General features: G+C 37.6%; 2 protein-coding genes and 1 long non-coding RNA gene across 3 annotated transcripts; 2 read left to right on the forward strand and 1 right to left on the reverse strand.

Annotated features, from left to right (window-relative positions):
• Positions 1–1,433: 1,433 nt before the first annotated feature.
• Positions 1,434–6,016, forward strand: LOC138610537 (uncharacterized). Its single transcript, XR_011309579.1, has 3 exons — positions 1,434–1,514; positions 2,372–2,514; positions 4,516–6,016. It is a non-coding gene; the product is annotated as an uncharacterized lncRNA (long non-coding RNA).
• A 1,266-nt stretch (positions 6,017–7,282) lies between these two features.
• LOC138610763 (uncharacterized) lies at positions 7,283–9,788 on the forward strand. The gene is made up of 3 exons (XM_069683576.1): positions 7,283–7,330; positions 7,432–7,571; positions 9,110–9,788. The coding sequence occupies exons 1-3, from the start codon at positions 7,315–7,317 to the stop codon at positions 9,626–9,628; spliced, it is 675 nt and encodes a 224-aa protein (XP_069539677.1). The 5' UTR covers positions 7,283–7,314; the 3' UTR covers positions 9,629–9,788.
• Positions 9,789–12,262: 2,474 nt separating this feature from the next.
• Positions 12,263–15,910, reverse strand: spring1 (SREBF pathway regulator in golgi 1). The gene is made up of 5 exons (XM_069683866.1): positions 15,233–15,910; positions 13,992–14,148; positions 13,726–13,877; positions 13,404–13,517; positions 12,263–12,793 (listed from the first exon to the last, which is right to left on the reverse strand). The coding sequence occupies exons 1-5, from the start codon at positions 15,326–15,328 to the stop codon at positions 12,710–12,712; spliced, it is 603 nt and encodes a 200-aa protein (XP_069539967.1). The 5' UTR covers positions 15,329–15,910; the 3' UTR covers positions 12,263–12,709.
• Positions 15,911–15,961: the final 51 nt, after the last annotated feature.

Raw genomic sequence — 15,961 nt, forward strand, 5'->3', positions numbered from 1 at the left:
TGTACAGTTGGGCTCAGATTAGTGATAGTCCTCAAATTGTGGCGACAGAGGCTTATAAGGCTTTTGACATGCTGGTTGTGTTCATATTCTGCACCTGAAATGAGAAGTATAATTGAATGTCATGGGCACAGAAATAAAAGGTACTTTTAAACTGATGATCCGTCTAAAAGAAAGCGTGTACGAGGCAAAAAAAAATAGGACCCAGAACAGAACTCTGGGGCACACCAGAAGAGCAAGTTTCAGATCTGGAAAACTCCCATCAGAGAGGTAAGAGAAAATCTGCTGCACGGTTGATTTATTGGTTATTTTCAAGAACCCATGGGTAAAAGGGGGCTGAGATCCAGCATAAACCTGCATTAGCATTTTGTTAGAAGGCAATGTAAGAAAATCAGCTGAAGCGTGTCAACAATGATAAATATGTATGAGTCTCTTGGCGGCCGCTTTTTTACTTAATCATTACAGATAAATTACAATTTATCTTCTTGGTATACAAACTATAGGGAGCTATCAATGAAAGACCACTAGCGATAGATCTAAGATGACTAGTTCAATACCCACCCTACCCGTACTACTAAATGTCAGAGTGGCAACTGGTAGAGGATGCTGTAGGTGTGGATTTTCTTTAAAATGAGTTTGTTCCCCCTACGTCTTACATCTTGCCATCAACCAACAGATGGAAATCGTTACAATCATGGTTGGAAGGTGGAAAAACTGCAGCCAACGCAAGTGTGATTATGCGGCTGATAGTGTCAAACAGATTAAAGTTACTTCTCGTTTTTATTTAGATTTTATATATGGTGTTGGAAAATTACTTCAAAGCCACTTTTTTGAACAGTGCCTTGAAACATTTTTGACCCATGACCCAAACAAAGCCCCTTTTTCTACGTTTAAGATTAAGGTTTTTATTCACCTATAATGGATTCTCCATCTACAGATTGTTTAACTTCTTAAGAGCCTTACTCGACAAAAAAGTTGCAAAGATTGAGGAAACGTTTGAACATGTTTTGGGGTGGTAGAATATGTGGCGTCTCCCATTTATCATCTTATGGCCCCTGAAATGTATCCTGTAACCCCCAGGTTGTTAGGGTCATTATTCTGACAAGGGAGTTCCGCGGTTCACTCAGATGCCTAAAAGATACAAACCAGACAGTGAAATGGTTCACCATTTAACCTGCTGATATTTTATCATTATAAGTGACTTTTTATGTTTCATAACTTTTTGTTTCATTTGTTAACACTGTCTGTAAGATAACATCCGAGCAGCACACAAAGTCACACATTAAGTCACACCTCTGTCATTTCATCATGGAGCTTGTCATTCCTTGTCGTGTGTAAAAGTGTGGGTGGGTATTGATGACCGAGCATTCAAATACTGTATATATAGGCCAGTTTGGTGATGAAAAGTTTATTGCTGTTTTCACGTGGTTTGTTTACCAAGAACCGCTGAGAATTAAGCTGAACACTTACTACTCTCAATATGGATTCAAAACTGAATGGACATGTAAGCCGCTATGGTAAGTATTTTTTATCATATTTAATATAAAATTCAACACATTTAATTATTAATTTGTTTTTGTTATATTTGATGATTCAGTCTTGTATCCTGTTGCTTAGATAATGTGTCAGATAATAAAATCCTTGAGTTATGACAAAATACATTTAACTTTTTATTTGAGTTGTCACATGATACTACAAGGATACATATTTGGATGGCAGATGGTCCTTTCTTTAAAAGATTACTACAGCTTTAAAAGAAGCCTTTTCCGAAGAATTACTCATTTTGACTCAGAGTAAAGACAGAGCAAACATGCTGTGAAATCTTAATTGTTGCTCTGTCCGGTTAAAGCTCCTGTGAGGAGTTGTTCACTGATTATAAAACGGAAATTAATTCTGATATGACCTACAAAATCAAACCAGCCCGTCAGGAGTAAGATTGATTATTTCTATATATTTATTTTTAACGTCTGAAACAGTTGGTGGGGTATAGGTGTCAGACGTCGCAATTACCTGCACGCTGCCTTTGTTTAAACATATATACATATGACTGTTAAAGAAATCAGGATGAGATTTTTTGTTAAAAACCACCACTTTAGCATGTTCAGCAAAATCAGCAAAGAGATAAGATGTACAGCTTTGACCACAGGGGGCGCCAGCATCAACACAAACTGAAAGTCCGTCACAGGAGCTTTAAAATTAGAAACTCGAAAGCCTTCGTGCTTTTAGCTCGTACCCTGTTATCTCAGGCTTTGGGGCCCAACAATATTAACTTGTGTGTGATCTTATGACTATTTAGCATAAATTTGAAGAGAAACCTTGTTTTTACATTACATTCTGTGTTGGAGTAACATGTATCCATGTGTTCTTTTCTTAGTTCTTGTCTTGATGCTCCTCAAAGTCCAGGGGAGGCCGGTGTTTCCTGTTTCAATTGGCACCAGCTGTGAACAAGAACTGAACAACACTAAGTCTCTTACAGAACTGTTACAAAAGGAAGCAGCTGAGCTACTTAATAATTATGTAAGTACCAACCAGTGATTCAGTCCTTTTTTTTCAAAGTAGGCTATGATACAGATTTCTTTGTTTGCTGTAAACCTGCACACATTCATTTCCACGGGGTGCGAGTTCTGTAGCTGGTGCAACACATTAGCTTTTATTCACTTGTGCGTAACCGCTAAATGAAAAACTCATACCATAGCTAATGGTGCGAGATTTGTGACATATCTAAGTTATTTCACAGACTTTTTATTTTAATTTTATTTCTACTGATTTCTCCTGTATAAAGTTAATTTGACCTCACAGGCTTTTGTTACGCCACCACTAATATATTTGACACAGTAGGTCATCATTTAATCCTACCTATCTGATCATTTGGTTGTCGTGCAGAAATAAACAGGCCTACAGCAAATTCCTGCTGAATCAGAAAACGTGTACATCCGTCTTCATGTATGTGATAAGTTTCATCTCACATCTATACACAGGGAAGCCACTTCAAATGTTACATTTTGTTATTATTTAATAGGATGTATTTAGGATTTAGTGATCCCTGTGGTTAACAAGGTAAGAGCAGTTTTTTACTACACAAAAAATCAGCAGCTACTTCGTCCGAAATACAACAGACAAAGAAACGTGTGTTTCTTTTTGGCTCGGGTAATAACTGCAACAGCAGGGCGCAGTGAAAGGAGTCGGTTACCTTGTTGAACAATTGGAGGTTACAACTCTTAGTATGAGCCCGCTGTGGTTTCACCTTCCTGTTTCATGACTGCCAGTAATATTCAAACTCATACTGAGTAAAAAAAAAAAGCAGAAATAACCACTGTCTAGTTTTGTAAACACATTTTTTTAAGTATTCCGTTAAGCACAAACTACAGTGACAAATAAATGACATTTTCTGTAACTTTTTCACAACAAAAGCCTCCAGTGTCAGTATCATACTGTTAACATGTAGTAGTAGCAGAAATAATAATAACTTTATTTATATAGCACCTTTAAAAACAAGAGTTTACAAAGTGCTTTGACAACCAAGCAAGCAACGCAGAAAACAAACAAATCATAAAACCCAGTAGGTAACAGGAGAACCCACACAACTTGGCCAGGCACGAGACCAAGGAGACAAAGCAGGAAGAAGTAGAAACAATAAATAGAAATAAAATAACTAAACGAGATAAAAGAGAGGAAATAAAGCAATAAAAGATATAAAAGATATAAAAGATATAAAAGCTGTAAAAGCGATAAGAGATAAAAGACTAGTAAAGGCAATACAAACAATAACAGACTTAAAAGCAACAGAAGCAATAAAAAGAACTGGAATAAAAGCAATGTAAGAGAATAAAGCAATAAAAGAGCTAAAAGCAATATAAGCAATAAAAGAATTAAACGCAAAAAAAGAAAAAGTAAGAATAAAGTGAAATAAAATTTTTAAAAGATAACTAAAAGCCAATAAGAAGACGTCATCACATAAAAGCAAGTCTATAAAAGTGAGTTTAAAGGAGAGATGTTCAGTTTGCATTAAAGTACTAAAACTAATACAGAAAGCGAACAGTAGCAGAAGGTTTATATCAATTAGATAACATTAAAAACAGTTACACTGGATTACATGCATGCACCACTGCTGTAAATGAAAACCGCTAACAATGAAACTACTAATGTAATTGCAGAGTAAATACGCTGTATGGCTATTTATTGGAGAATAAACTCATCATAAATCGTATTTACTTGCATGAAAATGTTTTAACTTTAACTGATATGCACTGCAAAAGGACACATCATCTTCAGCTACCATTTATAGATGACACCAATATGTTGTGTGCCTATTCCAAATCGTTATATTGATGTATTTGTACCAATGTTGTTTCACATGTACATTTTTTTATGTACTTAGAGTGTTTAGAGTGTTGCATTTCTGTTTCAGGTAACATTTAATAACAAAAATGTTGCCTGCTACTTTGCTCTTCTTCACAAAGATTGCACTGACTCCACAGTGAATTTCCTGTTGAGTTCATTATAAACCTTTTCTTTCAGACAACATATCAAGGATCCTTTGGTGATTCAGCTCCAGACGAAGTCCCCAAGTCCAAAATATCTGGAATTGAATTTACTGAGAAGCTTCAGGACATCTACAAGAAGACTGAGCTTTTTTCTTTGCACATTTCGAAGGTCGAAGAATATCAGAAAGAACTTTGGGAAGACAAGCAACCTATTGAGAAGGTGCTGTCACGTGTCAAGGACAGACTCCCCCATCTTTTATCAAAAATCAAGACCATACTCACAATCTTCGACCCAAAACTCCCTCTGCCTCCTACACCGGCTCCTCTGCAGTTGTCCTACGATCATGACTTTGCAAAGAAAAAGTACAGCTGGCACGTCATAGTCAAACTGAAGGCCTGGCTTTCACATGTGGCTCAGGTGCTCGCAGGTGGGAAGGAAGCATGTCTGAGTCTGAGAAAAATCCCTGATGATGTCACCCGGTCTCCTCGTCCTCTCAGGTATATTATGTAAAGCTTCAGATGCAAAACCTGGTGGTGTGAAGGGTTGAAGTCACGGCCTTCTTTTGCACAATGTTGAACTCATACAGTTAGAAATTTAAAAACCTGTTGGCATCTTTTCATTTGTAAACATATATCAGTTTGTATTTAAGGATATTTATTGTTTTGAACACAACAAAGTTAAATCTATGACTGTGATGTAGCTTAAATATTAATATATTTATTTAATATGTACTTTTTAAAGGGTTTATCACAATTATTTATTTAATCAGTATTATTTCATCGTATTTATCATTAAGACTGACTAAAGCACTTTATGTATATAACATGGCACTGTATCTTAAAGCAGAATATGACTTAAATGGCAGGAAAGCATCAAATAAAGTGCAGTTAAATATGTGAACTTGAGATATGTTACAAGCTTGTTATAAAGAATGCCTCCTCACCATTTTAAGGCCCTGATTCCTTACATTTATATATATATTTATATTATTATATTTAAATTAATTCTTTTTGTGTGTTTTGTTAGCTCATGCTATGCTAATTGAGCAATTCTTATTAAACATTTTAGGTCAGGCTCAGAGGGTAAAAGGCCTTCACTGGTCAGACGGTGCAAAGAGCATTTGGCAGCTTGCTTGGTGACTGCAATTGTATTTGTTGTTCTTTTTATATATTTATTTTATTTCATGTTATTTTAATTTCAGTGTTTCATTTATGCTTCTGTTTTAGATACATATTTTATATTTAACATTTGTGACCTGTTGCCAGACTGACTCCTACCTGCTGATATGCTTCTTTGACAGATTCTTTAAGTTGTCCAAAAAACATTATGCCTCTTATCATGCAAACCGTGTGTGTGTGTGTGTGAGAGAGAGAGTGAGTGTGTGTGTGTGTGTGTGTGTGTGTGTGTGTGTGTGTGTGTGTGTGTGGTGTGAGTATATTGTGAGACTTTTTTGCAAAAATCTTTGTGTAGTTGATTGTGTTGTTGCAAATTCAGCACTTTTACTTAATATTGTACAATATATTGTCATTATTTATGGAAGATGATTGTAAAATGTTTGATACTAATAAAGCTTGACTTATATCTAAGTTCCTACTCTGTTGTAAAGTCTTTAAAAGTGTCTTGTGAAGTCAAAACTCACTTTGTGACTCCAGTTAATATTTCTGATGACCAATCCGGGGCGGCCGTGGCTCAGTGGTAGAGTCGGTCGTCTTTCAATCGGAAGGAAGGTCGGAGGTTCGATCCCCAGCTCCCTCAGGTTACATGTCGAAGTGTCCTTGGGCAAGACACTGAACCCCATATTGCTCCCCTGTGGCATAGCCATCAGGTATGGATGTGATGACTGATTGAGCCTCCGCCATCAGTGTGTGAATGGGTGAATGTGACATGTAGTGTAAAAGCAGCTTTATGTGGTCGCAAAGACTAGAAAAGTGCTCTATAAGTAAAGTCCATTTAATTCACTACACTCTGGTTGAACTTAAAATTCAGATTTTGTAACATGCTGTAGAAGTTGCTTGAAAATGCGCAATGTTTTCATCACAGAAACAAAAATATCACTTTAGTTCAACTGTAAGACAGTTGTTGCATCACGTATTATCATTCTTAACAGGAATTATATCACCCAAATCCAACCAGTCGTGCAGAGTAGTTGAAGGGTTAAACTGGCCTGAACCATGTTGACATGAAAGGATATTGTGGAGTTGTGGTTAGCGTCACATTTACGCACAGGAAGTATGTGTGTGAGGGATCAGAGAGGGAATGTATCAATCATAACGTGAACATGTCATCATTAAAGTATGTGATAAACAGCTGACGTATATTCAAAAATGCTCATCTGAGTAAGAGTGTGAAATGAAATGACGTAAAGAGATCTACTCTTTGTTGTTTTTGTTCAGAGTAAAAATTGTTGCTAACAAAATGCAAATTCACTATTTGTATGAATCATGCACCTTTATGTCATTTCATTAACTTATATTTGATGTTTTTGCAGACTGTTTTCGACCTGTTTAATCTTCAGAAAAGTCGCATAAAAGATCAATCTTCTGTGTCAGTCTTCATCTTGAGTAATTTGCAGCGTTTCCTCAAGTGGAAGTGACAAAGAGCCTGTGCAAGCTGATGACCTGTCAGATGAACCCAATCTTTATCGGTTTACTTACTTAACTTTTTTTTCATCAAAGGATACGGCCAAGTTAGAGATAGGGGACTTTTATCTCCACTTCTTTCACACGCCTCCTGCGAGGGATGTGCAAATGTATAAATGATCTTGCGTGATTGTCCATCTCATTACTCAAGGAATAAGTGCTCATCATATTTGAAACCTTGAGCGGCGTAAGAATGAACTACAGAGCAGGTACAGTATGCCATGAAACTCACTCATTGATTAATCAGTATGTGTTCGAAAGCACTTTCCTTTCAGACTTTAATCATGTGATTGTGTGCTTTTATTTGCAGGTTTTCTGAAAGTCGTGTGCGTCTGGATGATGATTCTGATGCAAAGCTCAGCAAAGAAACAAGCCGCTGGCGCTTCATGCAATCTGAAAGAGCTGACGACCCTCACCAAAAGTCTGGTGGAAGCGAGCCAGATACGTTTTGTAAGTAACACATTACAGAGTCTCTGAATGTGGTGCATGTGTCACAGCAATCGTCTTCATCTAATTTCTGCCAGGACAGGACGTTTCAGGTTAAAGTCTCTTTAAGGGCTTCTAAGCTTAATCCAAAAGGCGACTGGACTTGGTTGAAGTTCTTGAAGATGTTTCACCTCTCATTCAAAAGGCTTCTTCAGTTCTAAACTGAGTGGTGGACGGAGCTAGAAGTATAAGGCTCTGTAGGTCATTAGTATGCTAATAGATGTGCACTCAAGTGTGAGTCGTTAGCCTGAGCTCTTTAAGAGCTCGTCCTGTGAAGTTTCTCAGTATCATTAAAAGTTCTACATTATACTTTATTCATGTACAGAAGTACTTGTTGTAAAATGTATTAATAATAATAACGTTTTAAAAGTACAAGTAGAATTATGCAGGATGTCCAATTTCAGTGTGTAATGAAAACATTCAGTTCATACCATAACTGATCAACTTAAGCTGTAGGCAGCATTTTCATGATGTATTTGGTTAAGATTTTGGATTGAGATGCAAACTACAGCTGTAAAGATAAACGCAACAAACTAAGTAAAACACAGTTCTCTTAAGGAATAGATCTGGCTTAATTGTTTTTTATGTTACCAAAATGGCATGGCCAAAATAACATAATGCTGTGAGTTAAACTGGAGACTTTCAGCAATCACAGTCCATACAAGAAAAAAAATCATCCATCTAGAGTATCGTAGACCAGGTTACTGCTGTTTTTACTGCTGTTATCTCTTCTCTTGCTATATGCTTTATCGCTTTTTTCCCTTTCTTTCATCTCATTTAGTTCTTTTACTGCCTCTAAGCTTTTTAAATATTAATTGTTTCCACTTCTTCCTAACTTTATTTATTCTCCTTGACTGCTTTTCTTTGTTCTTACCCTTTTTATTCATTTATTTATTTTTGGTCTCCTCTCTCCTCCTCTTTTGTGCCCTTGGTGGCTGTCTGGGGGTTCTCCTGCTGCCTTTTGAATTTGAATTGCATTTTTTAAGATTTATCTATGTGGATGAGTATGTAAGCATGTACGTAGCATAAGATCTCAAAACAGAGTACTTGAGTGGATTAACTTTGTTCCTTTATTTAAAATACAGTTCTTGAGCTAACTTTTGAGTTTTTTAACATGTTTAACTTACTTGTACAACTAGTAACATAACATGACTCCAAGAATCTATGAAATAAGACTGTGATACATTAATATTTAGTGACATGATGCTTAAAATCTCAGTGTTTGTGGCGTGTGGACGTGTCCTTACATAGCCCTGTAATCTCTGTGAACATTCTTCAGAATTTGTCTCCTCTTGTGGTGATATGGTAAATTGGCAGCCAGCAGTAAGCGCTATTTAGGCTTTTAAAACCAGATCTTTTATAAAATCTACACACACGGCTCCATGCTAAGATGTGTTGTGTGACTCTGCAGAGACAGACTTTGAGAAAATGAAATTAAAATGAATTGAAATGCAGTGTGATTACAGACTTGACATTTCACTCACAAGTGGTCTTTTCTCTAGGACAAAGCCAATGGGAAGCATATTGGCACTTGGTCCCCGGGCTTCCCTGAGCTCCAGGTCCACAAGAACTCCTCTCTCAATGCGTCAGAGGTTCAGTGCAGCCTCCTCTTCATGGCTGCAGGACTGGAGAAAGTCCTGCTGGACCAGAAGAGCAACCTGAATCCTGTAGATATTTCACTTCACGAGAAGCTCAATGAAACCATCTCCAGGGTCAACATGCTCGCAGCGTGTGTGAAGGGAATTCTCGGAGGCGAATGCTCCCCGGAGCCATCCCCGCCCACAATGCCCAAGTACGGTTTTGAGAGGAAGCAATGGAGTCACACTCTGTTGGTGACAGCCAAGCACTATCTGGACTGGCTGGAGCTCAAGACCGAGGTCCAGACTGCAGCAGTCAAAGAGACAAATAAGATAAAACGTAAAGTTACCAGGGCAACAATCAAAAGGATGAATAACATGAAACGTAAAAATGCTGAGGCAACACGTCAGAATTACTTGGAGGGGAGTGGATACCTCCTGTAGTATTTAAACACAAGTTGATCTTGGTTTGTGGTGCACACATGGTTATAGTTTATTGCAACTTTTTTAATAGTAAAGGATTTAAAAAAAAAGATTTTTTACTCTGTATTTGTAATAGAGCATGTTGATATGTTTTATTTTTTATACTATGTAAGAAACAATGGATGACTGATGAAAAAAGCTTAATAAACTGCAATTTTAGCATTTTTAAATTGTTGACAGAGTTTGCTTTCTTGTTAATAGTTACATGAAAAGAACAACAACCCTCTTATTTCTAACCAAGGAACCCCATACTTCCTGCTTAATATGTGTCCAACGTTGAAAATGAGGCTACAGCTAACAGCAGCTTGTCTTAGCTTAAAGACTGGAAACAAAAACCTGATTCTGTTCAAAGATAAAAAATATCAGCCTAAAATAAATATCTCCCATCACATGTAAAGCTCACTTAGTAACATTTTATATCTAATTTGTCAAGTCAGTTAGTAGAGTTTTCTTTATCTTTGAACAGAGTGAGGCTAGCTGTTTCCTTGTTCCCTGTTTTTTGCTAGGCTAAGGCAAGCTGCAGTGAGAGCGGTTGATGATTTGTTATCGACAGAGGATGTTGTCGCCACAAGATAAGTTTAGTTATGTTATGATATGGCACTAGCTAATGCTGCAGAGCCATCATTTAAGATTATAATGATAGCTTTAGGAACAAAAAAAGGCAGCACAGATGGGCGGGACATCCAACTGCTAAAGGGACACACAACTCACCAGCACACCCAAATACACGCGCACTCAAGCTACGGTTAGGCACACACAGGGAAGGGAATGTGGCTGTGGCGTATGGTAACTGTTAACTGTGATATGGATAGCACAGCATTCAGTAACTCACCATTTATTATGAATTTTCAGATGTTAGATGATTCTACTTTCTCCTCTAATTTTGGCTCAGAGGTCTCAAACATATAAAGCTGGCCTATGTCTATTTTCACGTGCCGTTGCTGTGTGTGGAGTCAGGAAGGTGTCAATCAAAATGATCTTCCAAGCCCACACGGTTTTAAGAAATGGTCCTAACAGAAAAATGAGCCACTTTTAAACCAGGTTTTCTTATAGTTAAGCATCTTTTTTTTTTTATAAAAAATTTGACTCAAAACTTATCATTTCAAGAGGCTTTAAAGTCATTAGATGGTGAATTCTTTCATCAAACTCTCAGCAGGACACCAAGTTTATTTCCCAAAATGTCTACTATTCCTCCGAAAGCTGTATCAGAACTTGCCATGTTCAAATAAATTAGCTACTTTCCACCAGCTGACATCGTTCCCATGTGACAGTAATTAATCAACTTGCCAAAGAGGCAATGAATCGGGTCTCTAATACATTTCTTAATTACGATAGTTTGTTTGCTCAGCCTTCACAATGATTAATTGTTTTGCTCCGGCCATCTATCCCCTGTGAGCGCGCTACATTGCCTGAGGTAGAAAGAGAAGCTGATAAAAATCACCTTCAGAGCGCCACCAGTTTGGACTCCAATCACTGTAGTCCACGGTGAAATTTGTGGACAGATGGACAGTGCACAAAGAGGCAGATAAGTCTGTCAAAGTCCCATCAAAGAAAATGCAGAACAACAACAGTGTGAGAAAGATTAATGTGGGCCTCATCTTTTCTCAAATGAAGTGCTCAATTAATATTTAATAGAAGTTCCAGTCTCGTGGGTATGGTGAGCGACAAATGAGTCACATAGTGTTGAAAAACTGCTATCTTACTTAGAATTTGTACACTTTTGAGATCATAAATTCTTTCCTAATCATTTTTCATACTTTGCAACACATTTAGAGACTGTTGTGGTTTACTGAAATTCTTCATCACACTCAAATGTCTTTCCTTTTTTTTTTCCAACAAAACTGCTTTTCAAAAGCTTATGCTGCATGTTTGTGGAAACTTTTGCCTTTTAGCCTCTTGTTTTTAAAGTGGTAATCTCAAAGATCAGTTTCGTTCTCTTTGGCGGCACCTATGGCGATAAACAATAATTGCAGGAGCACACGTCCCAGATATCCAGACAGTGTTGCATGTGTGACGTCCACGGTTGGCTCCAGTTGTAACTCTTGATTTTCCTGGCTGACGGTCGCTTTCCTTTTTAGACTGTTTTCCTTCATCTGAGCGTCGAGTTTGTTTCTTTTTCTTTGGATTTTCACTTATTTTTGAAGTTGTATCTGTAGTCATCCATCTTTTCTTTGTTTGTTCAGCCATAGTAGATTACTGTTTACTCGCAACACTTGCAGAGACCGGAAAAGCAGCCGCTTAGCTCCGCCTACCCTCTCTGGCAGACCAACCACTGCTGGCTGATGGAGAACGCGTCACTAACTGGGCGCCGCTTGTGATTTTTCCCGCTAAAGTCTCCACAGACACCCAGTCTGTAATACTGCAAATGCAAAGGCTTTCATCAGTGGGCCATAGGCTCAATCACCATTGTGTTACCTCATTCAGCGATAGATAGTGACTTAACAGACATTTAATTAAATGAAAATCTTCGAGATTATAACTTTAAGTTCACTTGGGCCTTTGGTAGCTTTAAAATACTTAGCATGCCTATCACTCGTGTTTAGGAGGACCTGCAGACATCAAGTAATTGACCTTAACAACTGTAAATTTCACAGTCACTTTTATTAAATAACAGTTTCATATGCATGCACTAATACACAGAAGTAATGACACATTCTTTGCTGTTTTTAAAATATTCATCAAAACATGAAACACGTTTTTCCTTCTGTTAAAATGAAGCCTATTTAATGACTCAAACTGGTTTGAAGCGGATTCTGATGGATGAGCTGCCAGCTATGTAGACCTGATGATCATCACGGATGAATGTATGAAGCTTTCTATGCACTTATGAAGTGTAAAATAATCAAATCACTTACAGCATTTGTCCATTGTGAGGTTTGTCTCGGATGTCTAAACCTTTCGGCCACTATGATGCAAAATTGTCCAAGATAACAGTACATTTGTGAAGTCTCTCCTCCGAGCACCATGAGCAGTCCAAATAGGTCCACTGTATTTGCCCACTGCTGTTCTGCACTTCCGAAACCCGAGGAGAAATTCAAATGCTCATACAGGAAGCAGCTCGGGAGGACTCTCTCCGTAGCAGTACTTTGCTTGAGGGTTTCGGTATGTGTTTTCATGTTGAACACTCTGCATGAAAGGAAAAACGTACACAAGTTTATTTTTGTTACACACAAATATTTTTTGCTGCTGATGAAAAAATGTAAGAGAACTAACAAAGAAAGACAGAAAACTATAACAAAAATGCATCTGAAAAGAAAATCAGCGATGTAATAAAACAGAAAAGCATGAAAGCCATGAGACACTGATTTTGGGAATGTGTCTGACTATTGCACTCAACTGTTGTTTTGTAAGCTGTAATATTTTCAAGAGCAAAGGTGAAGCCAGTGCAGAATGAAGGGCAGAATGTACGTTTATCTGTACAAAATCAGTGTCTCATTATGAGACAACTTTTCAGTTTTTGGCCGAACAATGCAATGACTAATATTAATGTACCGGAAGAGTGCAGATCATCTATGTGGCTTTGACTGCTGAGTCAATTATCAACTTTCATGGTGAAGAAATAGGCAGGATGTGCGGTTGCAGATCGGTGGGAAAACCATTTTCATGAACCGAGCTTAGTTTCAAAATGGCAACAGTAATGAAACGGATATGCTAGGGACTGATTGTGTTTTTAGAAAGTTAGGATTGTGGTCTGTCAGAGCTGACCGTTTAAATTGTTATCTATCTCACAACATACTTGTGAAGAGGTCCGACATTTGGCCAGGCACAGCTCGAAATGATCCTCCACAGCAGTGAAGAGATTCTGGAAGCCTTCAGCTGCACGATTCAGGAAGCGCTCGAGAAGAAGTTGCTGAGAAGGAGTACAAAGATAAGAAGGTAAGCAAGCATAAAACACACCCAAGTGCAGATTTCAATCACTTCAACATGTCCTTTTGCATTTTGGGATCAACTAAAATTAAAATGTGTGTATGAAGCAATTTTGAAGTTGCAGCACAAGGAGTCTTTTTTCATGACAGTTATAACTGAAGCCCCTAAACATCCTTGATGTGACAGATTACCTTATCAGGCTGGAGGCAGCAAGACACGCAATACTCATAGATGCTACAACAGCCGTTGGCAAGACAGCTTTTACAAATGTACTGTCTGGTGCTGGGAGCATTGACGTTGCAGCAGCCGTTAATCAACAAGTCTTTCCTCTCGCAGACATAACCTGTAAAACATTAACACAGATAAGCATATGCTTTAATTGATTAAAGGCAACAAGACAGCCCAATAACGCTGTCATCATCTCTGTATGATTGTATGTAATGGCTGCATCACTCACCGAGTTCGTCTGTGAGCAGCGTCTTGCCCTGGATTGAGTTTCTGCACTGAGTGATCTGTCGGCTGCTGTTGCCCAGGTTGAAACGGACTTTCCAGGGGATGCGGTGGTCTGAATCTCTAGCCTCTAAGAGAGTGCGGTCTCTTATGGTCCGCTCCTCCTGCAAAATTCACAAAGACATTCATGAAATGACAGCAAAGACAAATTCAACAAAGTTCAGAATAGGGTCAGACAATATAATAAATATAGTAAGACTCGAGACTGACTGAATTTTTCTGGATAAAAGTACTGTTATGCTATAAACTAGATACTATAACTGTTAGTTTCAGCCTAGGAAAAGTAATAATTCTGAAATGTTTAATATGTAGCTCTACAGGATCTTCGCCCAGATAATTACAGTCAAAAAAATCTAAAAGTGTCAAAAATTGGATTTTATTCAGATTGAGCTGAGCCGATTAGATAATTAATTAAGAGAAAAAAAATGATTGCCAATATTTCATTAATATTTTGATGTTTTATTGATTTTTTAAAACAATATAGATTTTTTTGGGTCATTTATTATAGTAAACTATAAAGGGTTGGGTTTAGGAGAAAAACAAGCTATAAGTCAAACAAAAAAAGTATCTTGAATTTTTCATTTTGGGCTGTAAGAAATATTTAATTACATTTTTATGACATATGGCAGCTGTTAAGGTATAGCAGGTCATCCTCCCCTGTCTCCGCAAGACACTGAGCTTTAATAGGCATCAACTTAGGGTGTGTGTGTGTGAATAGGTGAAAAAAGAAAACAGCAAAAATAGCTTTATAAATGCAGCTATTCAATATGCAACCTCTCCTTTTATTGTTTTATGATTTATTGATAACTTGTTTCGACCGTTAAATGTCGATGAATAGAGAAATATTCACTACAGCTTCCCATAGACCAGATATTCATGATAGATTTGTCATAATTTTTTTAAATTATTAGTTGCAGCCCTGAAATCAGGATCTATCTGATGCAAAAATTAGTAAACAAGACAAAAAAAATCTACCTTTCAACATTTCAGCCAGTTTTATAACCGGCCCTACAATTATGATTTTTCAGTAGTGTGAAGAACCACTTACATTTGTAAGGTGATTTCTTGTATGAGCCAAAAAACTTTCATGAGGTTATAATTACATTTTTCGATTTAATTGGAAATAATTTCTATACAATGCACTCTGCCAAATATCCTACTGCTCTTGTGTAGTGTGAGTTTTTGTACCTGTTTGAGTGTGCTGGTGAGAAAGTAGATGAGAGACAGTCCAAAGACTACCCCCAGCACCCAGCGCTTTCTCAGTAACCTCCGCAGCACCATCATAGCATGACTCCTTGGGGGAGGATCCGCTGACAGTGCCAGTCCAAAACATCAAACCTCCACGGGTTATCAATTCTGCCACTGACGTATTTATCAGGAATGTGAAACGATTTGTTTCTACGCTGAGATGACTAACTGAAACCCGGCTTTGTAAACTGACGTTAGCTAGCTTGATCAGACAGCAATTATGATAAATATAGAAGTAGCAGCAAGTATAATTTTCATGGAGTCAAGCTAACCCATGTTGCAGGTTAAAATTACTTAAAATACGGTAAACAAACATTAGGATGCAAATACTAATAAGGGTCTGACAAAGCTCTGACCAGTTAGCTGGTGGGCACACAAGCTGACGGTATTTTGTAATAAAAGCCTGCTTTGTTAGCGTGCTAGCTAGCTGACGTTAGCATTAGCTCTCTGTCTTGAACAAGCTAAATACTGATGAAAAAATTATATTCATATACTATGACGCAATCTAATGACACAGGTAAGTGGCGCAGGTTCGACTCATTTGAAGAAAACAATTATGCAATGTCCAACATTACGTTTCGCTATTAGCAACTGAAATATCGTCCCTGCGAAACCTGACGTCCAGCGTAAGCAAAACAAATTTCCAACGGGGAAGTGGTGTGGTGGGAA

The sequence above is a fragment of the Semicossyphus pulcher genome, unplaced genomic scaffold, assembly GCF_022749685.1.
Source record: "Semicossyphus pulcher isolate SPU_LCO1_2020_fin unplaced genomic scaffold, fSemPul1.0.p SCAF_6, whole genome shotgun sequence".
Lineage (NCBI taxonomy): Eukaryota > Metazoa > Chordata > Actinopteri > Labriformes > Labridae > Semicossyphus > Semicossyphus pulcher.

Coding starts and splice junctions, on each gene's coding strand:
- spring1 (XM_069683866.1), bottom strand. CDS start 15,328: ATGATGGTGCTGCGGAGGTTACTGAGAAAGCGCTGGGTGCTGGGGGTA. Junction 14,149..15,232: donor TCACCAGCACACTCAAACAG/GTACAAAAACTC, acceptor TGAATTTTGCAG/GAGGAGCGGACCATAAGAGA. Junction 13,878..13,991: donor GCTGCTCACAGACGAACTCG/GTGAGTGATGCA, acceptor AATGTTTTACAG/GTTATGTCTGCGAGAGGAAA.
- LOC138610763 (XM_069683576.1), top strand. Junction 7,572..9,109: donor AAGCGAGCCAGATACGTTTT/GTAAGTAACACA, acceptor TCTTTTCTCTAG/GACAAAGCCAATGGGAAGCA.